The sequence below is a fragment of the Montipora foliosa genome, chromosome 11 (genome assembly GCF_036669935.1).
Source record: "Montipora foliosa isolate CH-2021 chromosome 11, ASM3666993v2, whole genome shotgun sequence".
Classification (NCBI taxonomy): Eukaryota; Metazoa; Cnidaria; class Anthozoa; order Scleractinia; family Acroporidae; genus Montipora; species Montipora foliosa.
In genome coordinates this window covers 26079478-26091977 of record NC_090879.1, presented here as the reverse complement: position 1 = coordinate 26091977, position 12500 = coordinate 26079478, and the positions used below count along the sequence as shown (strand labels likewise).

The 12500-nt window shown below is 38.8% G+C and overlaps 3 protein-coding genes across 3 annotated transcripts in view; 2 read left to right on the top strand and 1 right to left on the bottom strand.

The window, feature by feature from the left end:
- LOC137975130 (melanocortin receptor 5-like) overlaps positions 1–12500 on the bottom strand; it is a 387070-nt gene that overhangs the window by 193020 nt on the left and 181550 nt on the right. The window lies entirely within an intron of this gene.
- On the top strand, positions 3801–6763 carry LOC137975287 (uncharacterized). Its single transcript, XM_068822382.1, has one exon. It carries the CDS (start codon positions 3997–3999, stop codon positions 4831–4833), a length of 837 nt encoding a protein of 278 aa, XP_068678483.1. The 5' UTR covers positions 3801–3996; the 3' UTR covers positions 4834–6763.
- Positions 10447–12500, top strand: part of LOC137975053 (trifunctional enzyme subunit alpha, mitochondrial-like) — a 43713-nt gene continuing 41659 nt past the window's right edge. Inside the window, exon 1 of the mRNA XM_068822090.1 lies at positions 10447–10610. Within this exon, the coding sequence (XP_068678191.1) occupies positions 10529–10610 (82 nt within the window). The 5' untranslated portion in view covers positions 10447–10528. The remainder of the gene's footprint in view (positions 10611–12500) is intronic.

The following is a 12500-nucleotide window of genomic DNA, read 5'->3' as shown; positions in this document are numbered from 1 at the left end:
CAAAATTCAAATGTCATGTGATCAATGCATTACCAAGACAACTAGCTTGCTCGCAGAGGTGAAAACTATTTTTCCTTAAAAAAGACCTGAGAATTCAAGTCTCTTCGAAAAAATTGCTAAAGTGAATTGTGAAATCAGCAACTGACTAATATATTGTGCTGTTTCACCTTAAGAGACAAAATAGAAGCTATGTTTAAATTAATATTCGTTGATGACTTTCTCTCCAGACTCCAGCTGCAAGGAAAGTGTTTTTGTCTTAACCCATCGTTAAGAACACTTGTCGAAACAAACGTGCATCAATAAATTTAAACATAAACGTAATTTACCTTATATTTGTTCTTGTCGTTTCTTATGTCGTCAGTAACATAAAAATAATAATAATGATGATAATAATAATAATAATAATAATAATAATAATAATAATAATAATAATAATAATAATGTTTCGCTTCCCTCTTCAGGTGCTTGATGGAGCAAAGGGTTTATTCTGACTACACTACGACGATTCGAGTGAAAGATTATTTAGGATGTGTCAGTCAGCCGAAAAAAAAGCAAGACACTCCTTCTACAAATGCAAGACAATCCTACTATAAATGCAAGACAATCCTACTACAAATGCAAAACAACCCTACTATACTACTAAAGTTAAATATTATCAGAGAAGTTGTGCTACGCTAGATACGAAAAACCACTAACAAAAACCACCCTTTAGACTTGGCCAAAAAACATGTGGAAACGTATTTCCCGTCTAATGCAGCAGCACATCATAAAAAAGTAAATAGACAGGGAGGCTGTATGACCTAGAATGTCTTAAGTCTCCTGCCAAAACTGTTAAATACCGTTAACTAGTCCCGTGACACCCCGCGAGCGTGAGAATATGAATTTTTGACTAATTCATTCAGTCATTCAATCGTCAGAAATTACATTTCCTAAATTTATCCAAGATGACTTAGAGCCAAAAGAATGCGGTTGTTTCGATAAAATAACGGAATTTGGATACAAAATAACAAAGAGTATATTTTTAGATATTTGGAATACTGCCTGAGAGGCTGGAAGTTTTACTATTTTTCTTTTATTTTTCAGTTGGACAAATTTGCGTTTAATTCTTGGAAAGAGTTTAATTAGAGTGCGACGCGCCTTTTGAACTGTGGCATTTTAAATGCATATAACAATGGATTTATGAGAGAGTTTGAGTAAAATAAGCAATATAGGGAATATGTTAAATGGAACCTTGTTTGATGAGAAATGGTTTGTAACCATTCGCCTGAAGAAACGTAAGAACAATATGGAGAATTCCAATGGACAGCAATAGTATTACCGATACAATTGTTAAAATGAACAGTGTCTTGGTCAGTTTTCTTTCTCTATTGATGGCACATTGATGCTGAGGATGAGTTCCACAGTAAAGTTCAATAACGATGGACGAGTAAGAAAGAACGATAATAGAAAGATAACCAATTAGGGACAAGGCGTATGCATCTTGCAGGGGAAAGAAAAAAGTGATATCTAAGCGATGTGCTGAAAAAGCGATGGCTGTATACAGGGGAGCTGTAAACCAAACACCCGTAACAGCTGCTCCAAACACCCTCTTTTTTATGAGGCGATGCTTGAATGGACGAAACGTTGCGTGCATCCGCTTCAAAGAAACAGCAACAAGGCTTGTTACAGAGGCTGCTGAAAAGAACGCCAAACTTGAAATAACTACTGAGATCTCAGATCTCCAAAAGGAACAATCGTTACCCAATACCTAAAGCTTAACGATCAAGTTGAATGGAACAAACATGATTGCAACCGCCAGGCTGATCACCAGGTACACACTACGCGGCCTCTAAGTGGCGCATTGACATCGACGCTTGGACGCTTATCTTTGAAAAGACAATTTTATGGGGAAACAGCTTCAGTTTCAACAGTGTTAACACTATGCACACATTTCTGGGTTGTTTTACCGAGTTTTTTCGCTAAATGTCTTGTGAAAGCACACACGAAATCATTGACTTTTGTTTACTTTCTTTCTTAAAGGATCCTTATAACTACCCAAAATGCTTCGATGCTGTTATTCGTCCCTTTAACTGAGAGATCGAAAATAATTTATGCCTTAGTTACACGTTTGTCAAAGAGCGGAAATCGAAATGTGTCGACTGTGTTTAGGTTTCGAAACTTGGCTGTTTTCTATGAACGATATTTGCCAATAATTTGATTCATATGGACTTCATTCTTTATTTGTCGAGTCCTTTAAATTTTTTAGGTCCAAGTTCAAGATCACTCGCTCATGTCGCTCTAACCAACTGAGCTATGAAGCCACTGACGTTGGGAGCTGGTCATTTGTGGGTTCTAATGTTCCCGTGAGGAATGAATCAACGATGAAATTATATATGAAATGGATCATATATAAACTGTGGATATGAAATCAAGTGAAGATATGATCCTCGCAGTTATGAACGCAATTTTTGCAATTGCGTAAAGAAGCCTGAAAAATTCAGGACTTGATCGGGGTTTGAACCCGTGACCTCGCGATACCTGTGCAACGCTCCAACCAATTGAGCTATGAAACCACTGACGTTGGGAGCTGGTCATTTGTGGGTTCTAAAATTAATGTTCCCGTGAGGAAAGAATCAACGATGAAAGGAGGTCCTGAATTTTTCAGGCTTGTTTACGCAATTGCAAAAATTGCGTTCGTAACTGCGAGGATCACAGCTATCAATACAATGATTCTCTGTAGATTAAATCTTCGTTACAAGTAGGTAAAATTCAAACTATCCAACAGTATTATAGAAACTACAACTGACATAACGGTAAAAGTTTATAAGTGTAATGCTAAACCGACATGATCAATTTTTAAGTTTGGGTTTCAACCGCTCAATCTGGAAGCTCTCCTTGATTTTTAGTCGATAGAAAGAAGTAGTATTATCAATAATTTTGAAGCAAGTAACATCACAATTATCCCGACATTTTTTAGAAAAACTAAGATGCTTGAAAAAATGAGAATTTCCGCTGGTTTTCCTAAGGCCCTGTTTACAAGTAGGTAGGGTAACCCTAGTGAGTGGTTTCCCCTAGCACTCATACATTTCTTCTCTTTTTCATCGACGTGTTTACAAGGCAACTAAGGTTACCCTGGCGCTAGGGCAACCCTATGTGAGTGCTAGAGTTACCCTAGCTCTAGGGTAACCCTAGCTGCCTTGTAGGTTAACGCCTAGTTTTCATATGTCGGGAAAATCCCAGACGATCGGGGATTTCGCAGTTTCCCAACCGTCCCAGATTTTGCCGACATATCTGCAAATCGCGAAACGGTTGTCCCAGATAAATGGAAAGTGCGGCAAACCAACAGCTCGCCAAACCTTGAAACTTGCAATTTCGAGGATTGGTAACGAGGTAAAACCATCGCCGACGTCTCCGACAGTACAAATTTGAGTTTTCATATGTCGGGAATGATCGCCGACGATCGCAAAAGTCTGCGACACGTCGGGAAAATAGAAACGCTTCCTATTTTCCCGATTCGTCCCCGACCATCGCAGATTATCGGGGATGTCTACGATTTATGGTTTTCATTAGTCGGCAAAATCTGGGACGGTCGGGAAACTGCGAAATCCCCGATCGTCTGGGATTTTCCCGACGTATGAAAACTAGGCTTAACCCTACCTCTGAAATTTTGCTGGTAAACCCGGGCTATCTTTGACCCTTCTGCTAGGGTAACCTAGCAGTAGGTTACCCCACCTGCTTGTAGGAAACTTCCCGCCAAAAAAGCCGTGCGCGACTTTGGGCGCAGCTTACATGACGGTGGATCGGTTGTAGCCGTATAGCAAGCAAAGATTTTTATTTTCCGCATTCCGGCCGCGCAGACTTCATAGGCTATCAAATGATATGAAAGGACTCTTTCAAATGGTTTCTGAATGTTAACTCTTCAGCGAAAATCATATCAGGAACATCATACTGGTACAGCGGTTTACATTTCAGAAGATCCTCAACAGGTGGCAAATATCGAAGATCTCCGGTGCATGCATGGAGCTATTACTTATCTCAATGTTTTTTCTTGGTTTCTGGATGAACGTGAAGTTTGCGTTTCAAAGCAAGGAAAAGTGGTTCAACCTCTATGCTTTGAGAAATCTGGTTAAACTTCAGTTGACTTCAAATATATTTAACATTGCTATTCATCTTTTGCTAGTGATTCCTTGGCCTTACTTTGGATACACATTAAATCCAGGGAATTTCTTATGGACCATTAAGAATCCTGTCTTTTGCAGATTATTCATTGTGGTGGAAGACTTGATTTCGATATTCTGCTCGGTCAGTGCAGTTGTTATTTTTGGGACAAATCCAAAGATACAAGAATTAGGACAGGAAAGGATTCGGAAGATGGCTTTTTGTGCAAGCTGGTGCTGGATAAGTGTTGGCTTGGGCGCAATGTTTGTAAGCAGTTTCAGAGAAATCGTTCCTCTGTTGAAACATGGAAACTGCCCTTCGCATCCTTTCATAATTCTTTGTGGTCGGAAAGAGATAAAATATCTGTTTACAACCTTTGCAATGTTATCATTTGTTTTGTTTGTTGGTATGCAACGCAGAAAAAGTCTGCGTTTTCCCGAGTGTGGGAATCGTAAGAGCATAACGAATTCCTCCCTTAAATGGTTATGCATATCACATAACTTTTGCACCAGCTGTGTGCTGGCATTTGTTTTTTTGTACATACCAGTCTATATCTTCGGAGAGCCATTCTTAAGTGCTGTGACCTATAACTTAGGAAGACACTATTTTGATGTCACAACTCTAGCATTGAGTGTTAGTTTGCCAGCCTTCTGGGCAAATATTCATGCTAGCAGTGACAGCAGTGTGGTTGAATGAGGCTCTTCCAGGGTAAATTCCATCAAGCGACTTGGCCTAAAAGTAGCAACAGCACGACAAATGACCCCCCCTCCCTGGCAGGGCTTCTTGAATACAATGGTTTGGAATCCTCCTTTTGAGATCAAAGGCTCTGTGAGTCAACAATTGATGGGAATTTACTTGTGGATTGTTGTGTGACATGTTGTGTGACTCATTACATCAAAGCATTTGCTACTTATTTGCAACAATAAGGTAACGGCAGGTATTTATGCTTGCTTGAGGACTTGCATTGGGGGACACTGTGACGTTAATAGTCTGTATTCCAAGACACAAGTGACGTTAAAATCTGGGGGAGGGGGGGCTCAGCCTCAAAAGGTCCACAGCAGGAGCTTTAGTGGTACCTTTTAGGGTACATGCTTACCCTGAGGGCAGCCTCCTTTGTATGTTTGTTTTCATTCACAGAGCTATAAGGAATGACGACCCAAAAAAATTGAATGTGATATTTTTTAAAGATTGCTTTTACAACAAAGCTAACAGTGTCTTCTTATTAAGACTGAAGGCAATTCTAAATGAAAGACCAGTTCAAAACAAATCTATAGACACTTTTGATTCAACATGGGCACATCTACTGTTAACCTTGTATATGTGTGTGTGTGTCTGGAACACATGCTTATGGTTACAATTTTTACCATGTTAAAAATAATGTGCATTTCTTTTATACAAAACCACAAGCAACCAAATTGAACTCAATTACCCTCTATTCCTAGTAATTAATTAAAATTAAGAACAATAATGTAAGAGTTACATATAAAGCTTAATAAAATAGCACTAGTTAAGCTTAATAAAGAAGTAATTTGAGGGTTATATTCTTGTGTTTCTAACAAGTACCCAATTTATTTTTTAATCATTTTTAAAATGGTACTATGATCAAAAAAATCAAATCTCTTTTTTCTTTGGATTTCAAAATTATGTTAACTAAATACTAAGTGGCCCTAGTTCTTTAAGCCTTAATTAGAAAAAGAGACCTTTTTATTTTAACTGAAATTTTCCTTTTTAATTGTCTGCCATTACTTACTTTAAAATCTTGAGAGAGCTGGATCAAGGAGAAAATGATGTTAAAGACTTATGATGTGTAGTTTAAAAATGCAATGTGTTTGTACCATGACTGAATTAATATTCAGCTCAGGAGTTTCGGGCTTTCAGATTTTTAAACTCATGTTTTGCATACATAATAAACTGCATTTACACGCTGAAATTTTAAGCTAATGAGTGAATGACGTCACTTTTCCCTATATCCAACCCGCTGAGGTTCAGTCGGTCAGTTTTGAATATGAGTAATGGCAGACTGAAATCCAAAACTTCCACTCAAAGTAAACAGCCTTTGGATAAAAATAAAAGCTCAAAATTTTGCAAGGCAGGTTTTAAGCAAACACACTTTCAAAATCTGACAACAAAAATGACGTGACTTTTTGATCATAGTACCACTTTAATATTATTGTTTCATTACGTTTCCTTGAAACCTTGTTATAATGTAAGAAGGTGAAGTGTCTTTAACTTAAATAAAAAAATGAAAATAAAGTGTAAAGTTGAAAGATTCTCCTTGCAGGGTTTGGGATGTTGACGGGGTGTGAAACTTGCATAAGAATGATGGGTGGCCTGCGTAGCAAGCATTTCTGTTCGGTTTTTGCGCGGTCAAAACATCGAAAATGCCTGCTTCTCAATAGTTCTTTTCTGTGCCCCAGGGAAACGCTTGCTATGCAGGCAAAATGATGGGGTGCTCATTGTCCCTCCTCAGGACTAATTAGCTCCTTGGGTTCTCAAGAAAAATGCCTTGTTTTATTAGTCAGTGTATCTCATGGCAGTATACTTTTAATAAGATTTGAAGCATGTGGTTAAGTAATGTTAGCACCGGGTGGAGGTTGTGAAGGGGCCAAAGTCCCCGTTTCCCAAGGGAGGTGTGAGAAAAATTTTTGAAATCAGGAAGCTAAGAAATGCCGTTTCTGGGGATTTGAGAGAGAAACACACAAGTTGTGTTTTTAAAATGTTAAACATTAATTTTAAACAATTTGAAACATTTACTGTTTTAACAGTTTCGACTGAACAATAATTAATTGAATTGAGTTGCCAATTCCTTTTCTCCGAAAATCAAAACAGTGTAAACTATGTAGTGAGTACCCAACAATAAATATTTTATTGAAGATTGATTCCTGGACAGTTAGAACACAAATTAAAGTGCACCTAACCCCAAAATATTTTTTTTGCTAAAATGAATCTTTGCAACTGCCCGAAACGCATTGCGGCCATTTTTTCATTTTTCTAACAAATCCTGGCATTTTATAGGCTTCGAAAGTTGCGAAAATCCAAGCATCTTTTGTTCACGACCGAGTCAGAAGGGGAATGGGTCTATTCCTGATTTGACGTCACAATCTACTTTGCATGCATTTTTACAAAGAGTTAATGCAATGTAAATCAGTTTGTGACGTCAAATCAGGAATAGACCCACTCCCCTTCAGACTCGGTCGTGAACAAAAGATGGTTGGATTTTCGCAACTTTCGAAGCCTATAAAATGCCAGGATTTGTTAGAAAAATGAAAAAATGGCCGCAATGCGTTTCGAGCAGTTGCAAAGATTCATTTTAGCGAAAAAAATATTTTGGGGTTAGGTGCACTTTAATGAAAGAGCTGTGAAGTGATCCTTGTACTTCTGTGGACAATTTAAGCGATTGTCTCTTGTAGAAAATTCAGGTGACTTCAATGCAACTCAAACCCATGACCTGAAAGAGTGAAGTGATTCTCCCACTTACCTTGACAATTCGCCCTTGTCACACGGCAGCCACATTGTCGCGGGATACCAAAAAAGCTTTGTTTTACCACGCGAAGCCTTGCAGTGGAAACCATAGGGGTGAGGCTTGGCGTGGTAAAACAAAGCTTTTTTGGTCTCCCGGGACAATATGGCCGCCGTGTGACGAGGGTGAGTAGACCTCTTTACAGTTGTGTGCTTAGTTACCTGGCCTTTAAATGAAAGTGAGGCTGGTGTTGACCTTATTATGATACAGACCTCCCTCCTTTTCTTATGTTAATGATGATGTTGTTATGCTAATTAGTAAGAGTTTGCCTAAGAAAAGCAGTGAGTTTTTTATCAAAACAAGGTCAACACTAGCCTCACTTTCATTCATAGGCCAGGAAACTAAGCACACAACTGTAAAATATTTTACAGTTACGTGCTTAGTTTCCCGGCCTATAAAAGAAAGTGAGGCTGGATATGGTCTATTTTTCAGGTGTCTATAAGAGATGCAGGGCTGTCAACCCCCAAACTCTTCAACTCTTGAGAATTTTTAAAATTTATTTTATTTTTTATTAATTGGCAATATTGTTTACAGTACACACTAGTGACTACTTACAATAAATAAAACCTGAGACGCCACTGATAATGTTACCAGAAATAAGAGTGTCAACAAACTATTGGGAATTGACAGGGATGGGATAATAGATGACTTCATAACACTTGTGACATCAGTTCTGATGACTTAATTCCTACAGTATTGCGCCTTTTACGCAAAAAGAAACTACACTGTCACACGACCTGGGCAAAAGTAAAAAAAGTTGCGAAAAAGATGTCATTGGTATAATTTGCAACATTTCCTCAAATTCTAATCTGTCAATATAAATAGCAAATTGCTTGCAAGAACGGTTTACTTGAGTTTATGACGAAAATAAACGTTTGAATTTTGTTATAAGCGATGTTAATAAAATTATAACTAAAAAAAACACAGTATCAGAAAATTTTACTGATTGTTGTGAGAGTGGATTCTCACTAGAAATAACAAACTGCTGCAATCAATCATGAAATTTTAGATCGTAATCTTGAAATCGGGAGATTCGGTCCAAAATTTGGAGTCTCCCAGATTATCTGGGAGTGGCATGACTATTCCCAAACCTTTATTTACAACAATGCTAACCTTAGGCCTAAACACTATCCCCACCCCTGGAATAGTCATGCCGTCCGGAAGAGTTGACAGCCCCAGGGATGCCAACCTCTGGAGATCTAACATCTGGAGATATTTTCCATCTGGTCTCCCCCACTATTAACTCACCCATTCCCCCTTTCCCCCAAAAAATGCACTCACCTACCCCTTCCCCCTAAGCAGTCCTTCAGAATACAAGAATAATCTATTTTGAACAGGAAATTTGCGGGAAAACAAAGCACTTATGTCGATAATTTTTATTGGTTAAACGGAAAGATCCGATCAATCAATCATTTATATGGCTGTGATAACAAACAGAGCTTTGTTTTGTTCAGAGTAATGAAGAAATGCATCAACAAACAATGAAACGAGTTTGTAAAAATCAAATTTTTTCCACTTGGGGATACAATTTGAGCCTCCAATGGAGCAAAGTCTCCAGAGTCGTTTTTATCCGGGAGATTTGATGACCCGTACGGGAGACCGGGAGATTCATTCCGTATCCGGGAGAGTCTCCCGGATAATTATGTGGGAGAGTTGGCATGTATGCAGCCCTGGAGATGTACAATAAACAGAGATGCCAACCCCTGGAAATCTAAAATCTGGAGATTTTTCTTCTATAAAACCCCGGCATCGAACTACCACGCCCCCCCCCCCCCCCCAAGAAAAAAGCGATGACCCCTCCTCCCCATCAAATCGACCTCCATACCCTCAAATCGACTTAGAGCTTCCAATGTTCACCGTAGCCTTGCAGCGGGAAAAAAGGAAGAAGATTTCTGAAGTCTTCCGAGGACTTTCTACATTGACATAAAGTTGAACCGAAGTCTTCCGATGATTTTTCAATGTTGGCCCAGAGAATTAGGAACGTTTCTAAAGTTGACCCAAGTATTCTGAAGACAAATTGATTTTTATTTCTTTTGAGACAAGAAAAATCTACTACCAGTGTGAATCGTGCAATCGCGCAAAAGTTACCACAGCGGAAGTGGAAAATTCGCAGGAAACCGGACGCGTTTGTTTACTTTCCTTAAACATGTGGTTTTGAGGTTTTAAAGATTGCTTAATCTTAAAAAATGCCTCAATAAACCGTGGCGGCGAGGTGAGCTTAAAAAAACCGAAATTGCTTTGATTAGGGTACATTTGGAGACAGGACGTTAGCTTACAGTGGTGTAAAGGTTCAAAGTCGCTTTTATCCGGGAGATTTAGTTACCCGTACGGGAGACCGGGAGATTCGTTCTGTATCCTGGAGACTCCCGGATTATCCGGGAGAGTTGGCATGTATGAATAAATCATTGCCTAAAATTGCCCAGATAAGAGGGAGGATCACTTGACTCTTTGGTTAATAACTTGCACTTCAAATAAACATTTCTTTCAAACACAAATTGATATAGTAAATAAAAACACCAAGAAAAACTTTAAAATTATGATCGAAAAAATTATGAGTGAGTGATGTGAATTTATATTAATTTTGTTGGTAACGTTCTTGTAGCTGTCACTAGCTCTTTTGATTGATTTAATGGCAATTATTTATAATACTCCAAGAATTATGGACTGTTCAAAGGTCATTCAAGGGCTTAGTGAACTGGGAACGGGACTGAACTTTGAGCCTATCCGCGCCAAGGGCATCACGGGCAAAACGTTACGTTGACAATTGCGCATGCGTGAATAGGCGAAAACCCCGCAGAAGTTTGAAGACGGGAGGTGAACAGGAATACCCAGTTAATGTGAAAGTTCCCGAAAGTTTTTGGAGTAATCGCAATGCTCTCTTCTGCTCTCCGGCTGGGAATTAGGCGGGTTTCAGTCGCCGCTAAGAGAAGTCTTTTACCAACGATCAATGCAGGTGAGCCTATTGCTCTGAGACACTTTAACTTTTGTTGCAGAAGTTTTTCACGTGGAACTTACAGCATTATAAGAAAATTGACTTGATATTGTCTACTCACGATTGCTCTTTTATTCTTAAGTTTTTCGAGGTTTTCTTCCTTTTCCTTACATACTTGGGGAGATTAAGGCGAAGATTTTTTGAGAAGGAGAATATAAAGTGACTAGCAAACGAGAAAAGTGTGCTTTCCACGAAAGTTCACGGAATTAAGCTTATGTGTACTTTTCTGTGACATCGCCACACCAGCAGATCCATCCCCCCCCCAAGCTACTCGCAACAAAAGCTAATATTCTCTCTAAAAAAGTTTTATTCCAGTTGCTACCCCTTAGAATATTAAACCTTAGACCCGTACAAACAGAGATCTGTGTTCAAAGCTTTTGAGCTTTTATGCTTTTAAGTTGCTGCCATTTCAAGTTTGTACTTTTAAAACTTTCTTGGTCACGAAAAATGTACACTGACTTGGTGCCTACTTGGCGACACGGAGGTTGAGAATAACTCGAATAATACAGGCTGCCTGACCAGTCATGTTTGTCCCACAGGCAGACAACCCTAAGGATGCGAGAGAGTGTGACGTCACGTTATTTTGAGACAGTTGTAACGGCCTATTCAACTAATCGAGGAAAATGTTCCATAAATAACTTCAAATCACAATGTTTCTTTTTGAAAACTCATTTTATGGACAGCCAGATAAATAAAGTTCACTCACCTACTATTTTCTGCGTTGTCCTGAGTGATTTGATGGGTTTTTGGGACGCTTCGATTTCCTCTTCAGATCACACAGGTCGTCACATACAATAGGTGCGGTTACACGGGGCACTTTTACCGTGGTAAATTGCCTTTTTACCACGGGAAACTGTATTTAGTAGTGTGACCGACACTTCCCGAGGTAAATTTCCCGTGTTAAATATCCATGGATACGTCAAAAAGATCAGTGGAAGCGCCCATGACATTTAACGTGGGAAGTTGGAAGGGTGTTTTGATGCCCGAGGTACAAGAGCCAATCGCTATGCTGATGAAGTTGTGATTAAATTTCCCGCCAATGAATTGTTGCGTGAGATTTCGTTTTACCTCGGTAATCTTCGTAACGTGTGACCCCTAGTTAACACGGTATACTAAAACCCAAGTGTGAGGCACCATGGGATAATTTACCATGGGAAATGGCATTTACTATGGTGAGTGTAACCGCACCTAATATAAATAGACAAGGCGTGCAACTTCAAACACCACTCACGGTCGAGTGCCTCCAGAATTTAGCTGAATTTCTCCCACTTCCAATGGTCGCTTGCCTCCCAACTTTGGGCACGTAGAAAGTCTATAATTTTACTAGCATCGTGCGAAAAATCATCAAATTTACACAGCTCTGCAACCTCAAAATCCTGCTCGATTTTCAAGCTTTGCTCAGGTTTTTGTTATTGCCAGATTATGTGGACAGAGGTCATGCACCATTGAATTTGATCAAATCAAATTAACCAATCAAAACGTGCAGATTTTCCCCGAGTCAGGGACAAAGTTGTAAATCTGAACTTTATTTATCTGCCTGTCCATAAAATGAGATTTTGAAAAGAAACATTGCGATTTGAAGTTTTTTATGGAACATTTTTCCTCAATTAGTTGAATCGGCCGTTACAGCTGTCTCAAAATAACGTGACGTCACACGCTCTCACATCCTTAGAGTTGACTGCCTGTGTTTGTCCCATTAAATTACCGTCATTGAAGTTAGCACCTGCTTTTGTAACAATAGAATGATACAATACAATAATAATAATAATAATAATAATAATAATAATAATAATAATTATAATAATAATACTATACGGTACTTTCTTTACTCTCATGGCCACATAAGAGCTA

Excerpts from the sequence above, each read along its gene's own strand:
- LOC137975287 (XM_068822382.1), top strand. The coding sequence starts at position 3,997 with ATGGAGCTATTACTTATCTCAATGTTTTTTCTTGGTTTCTGGATGAAC.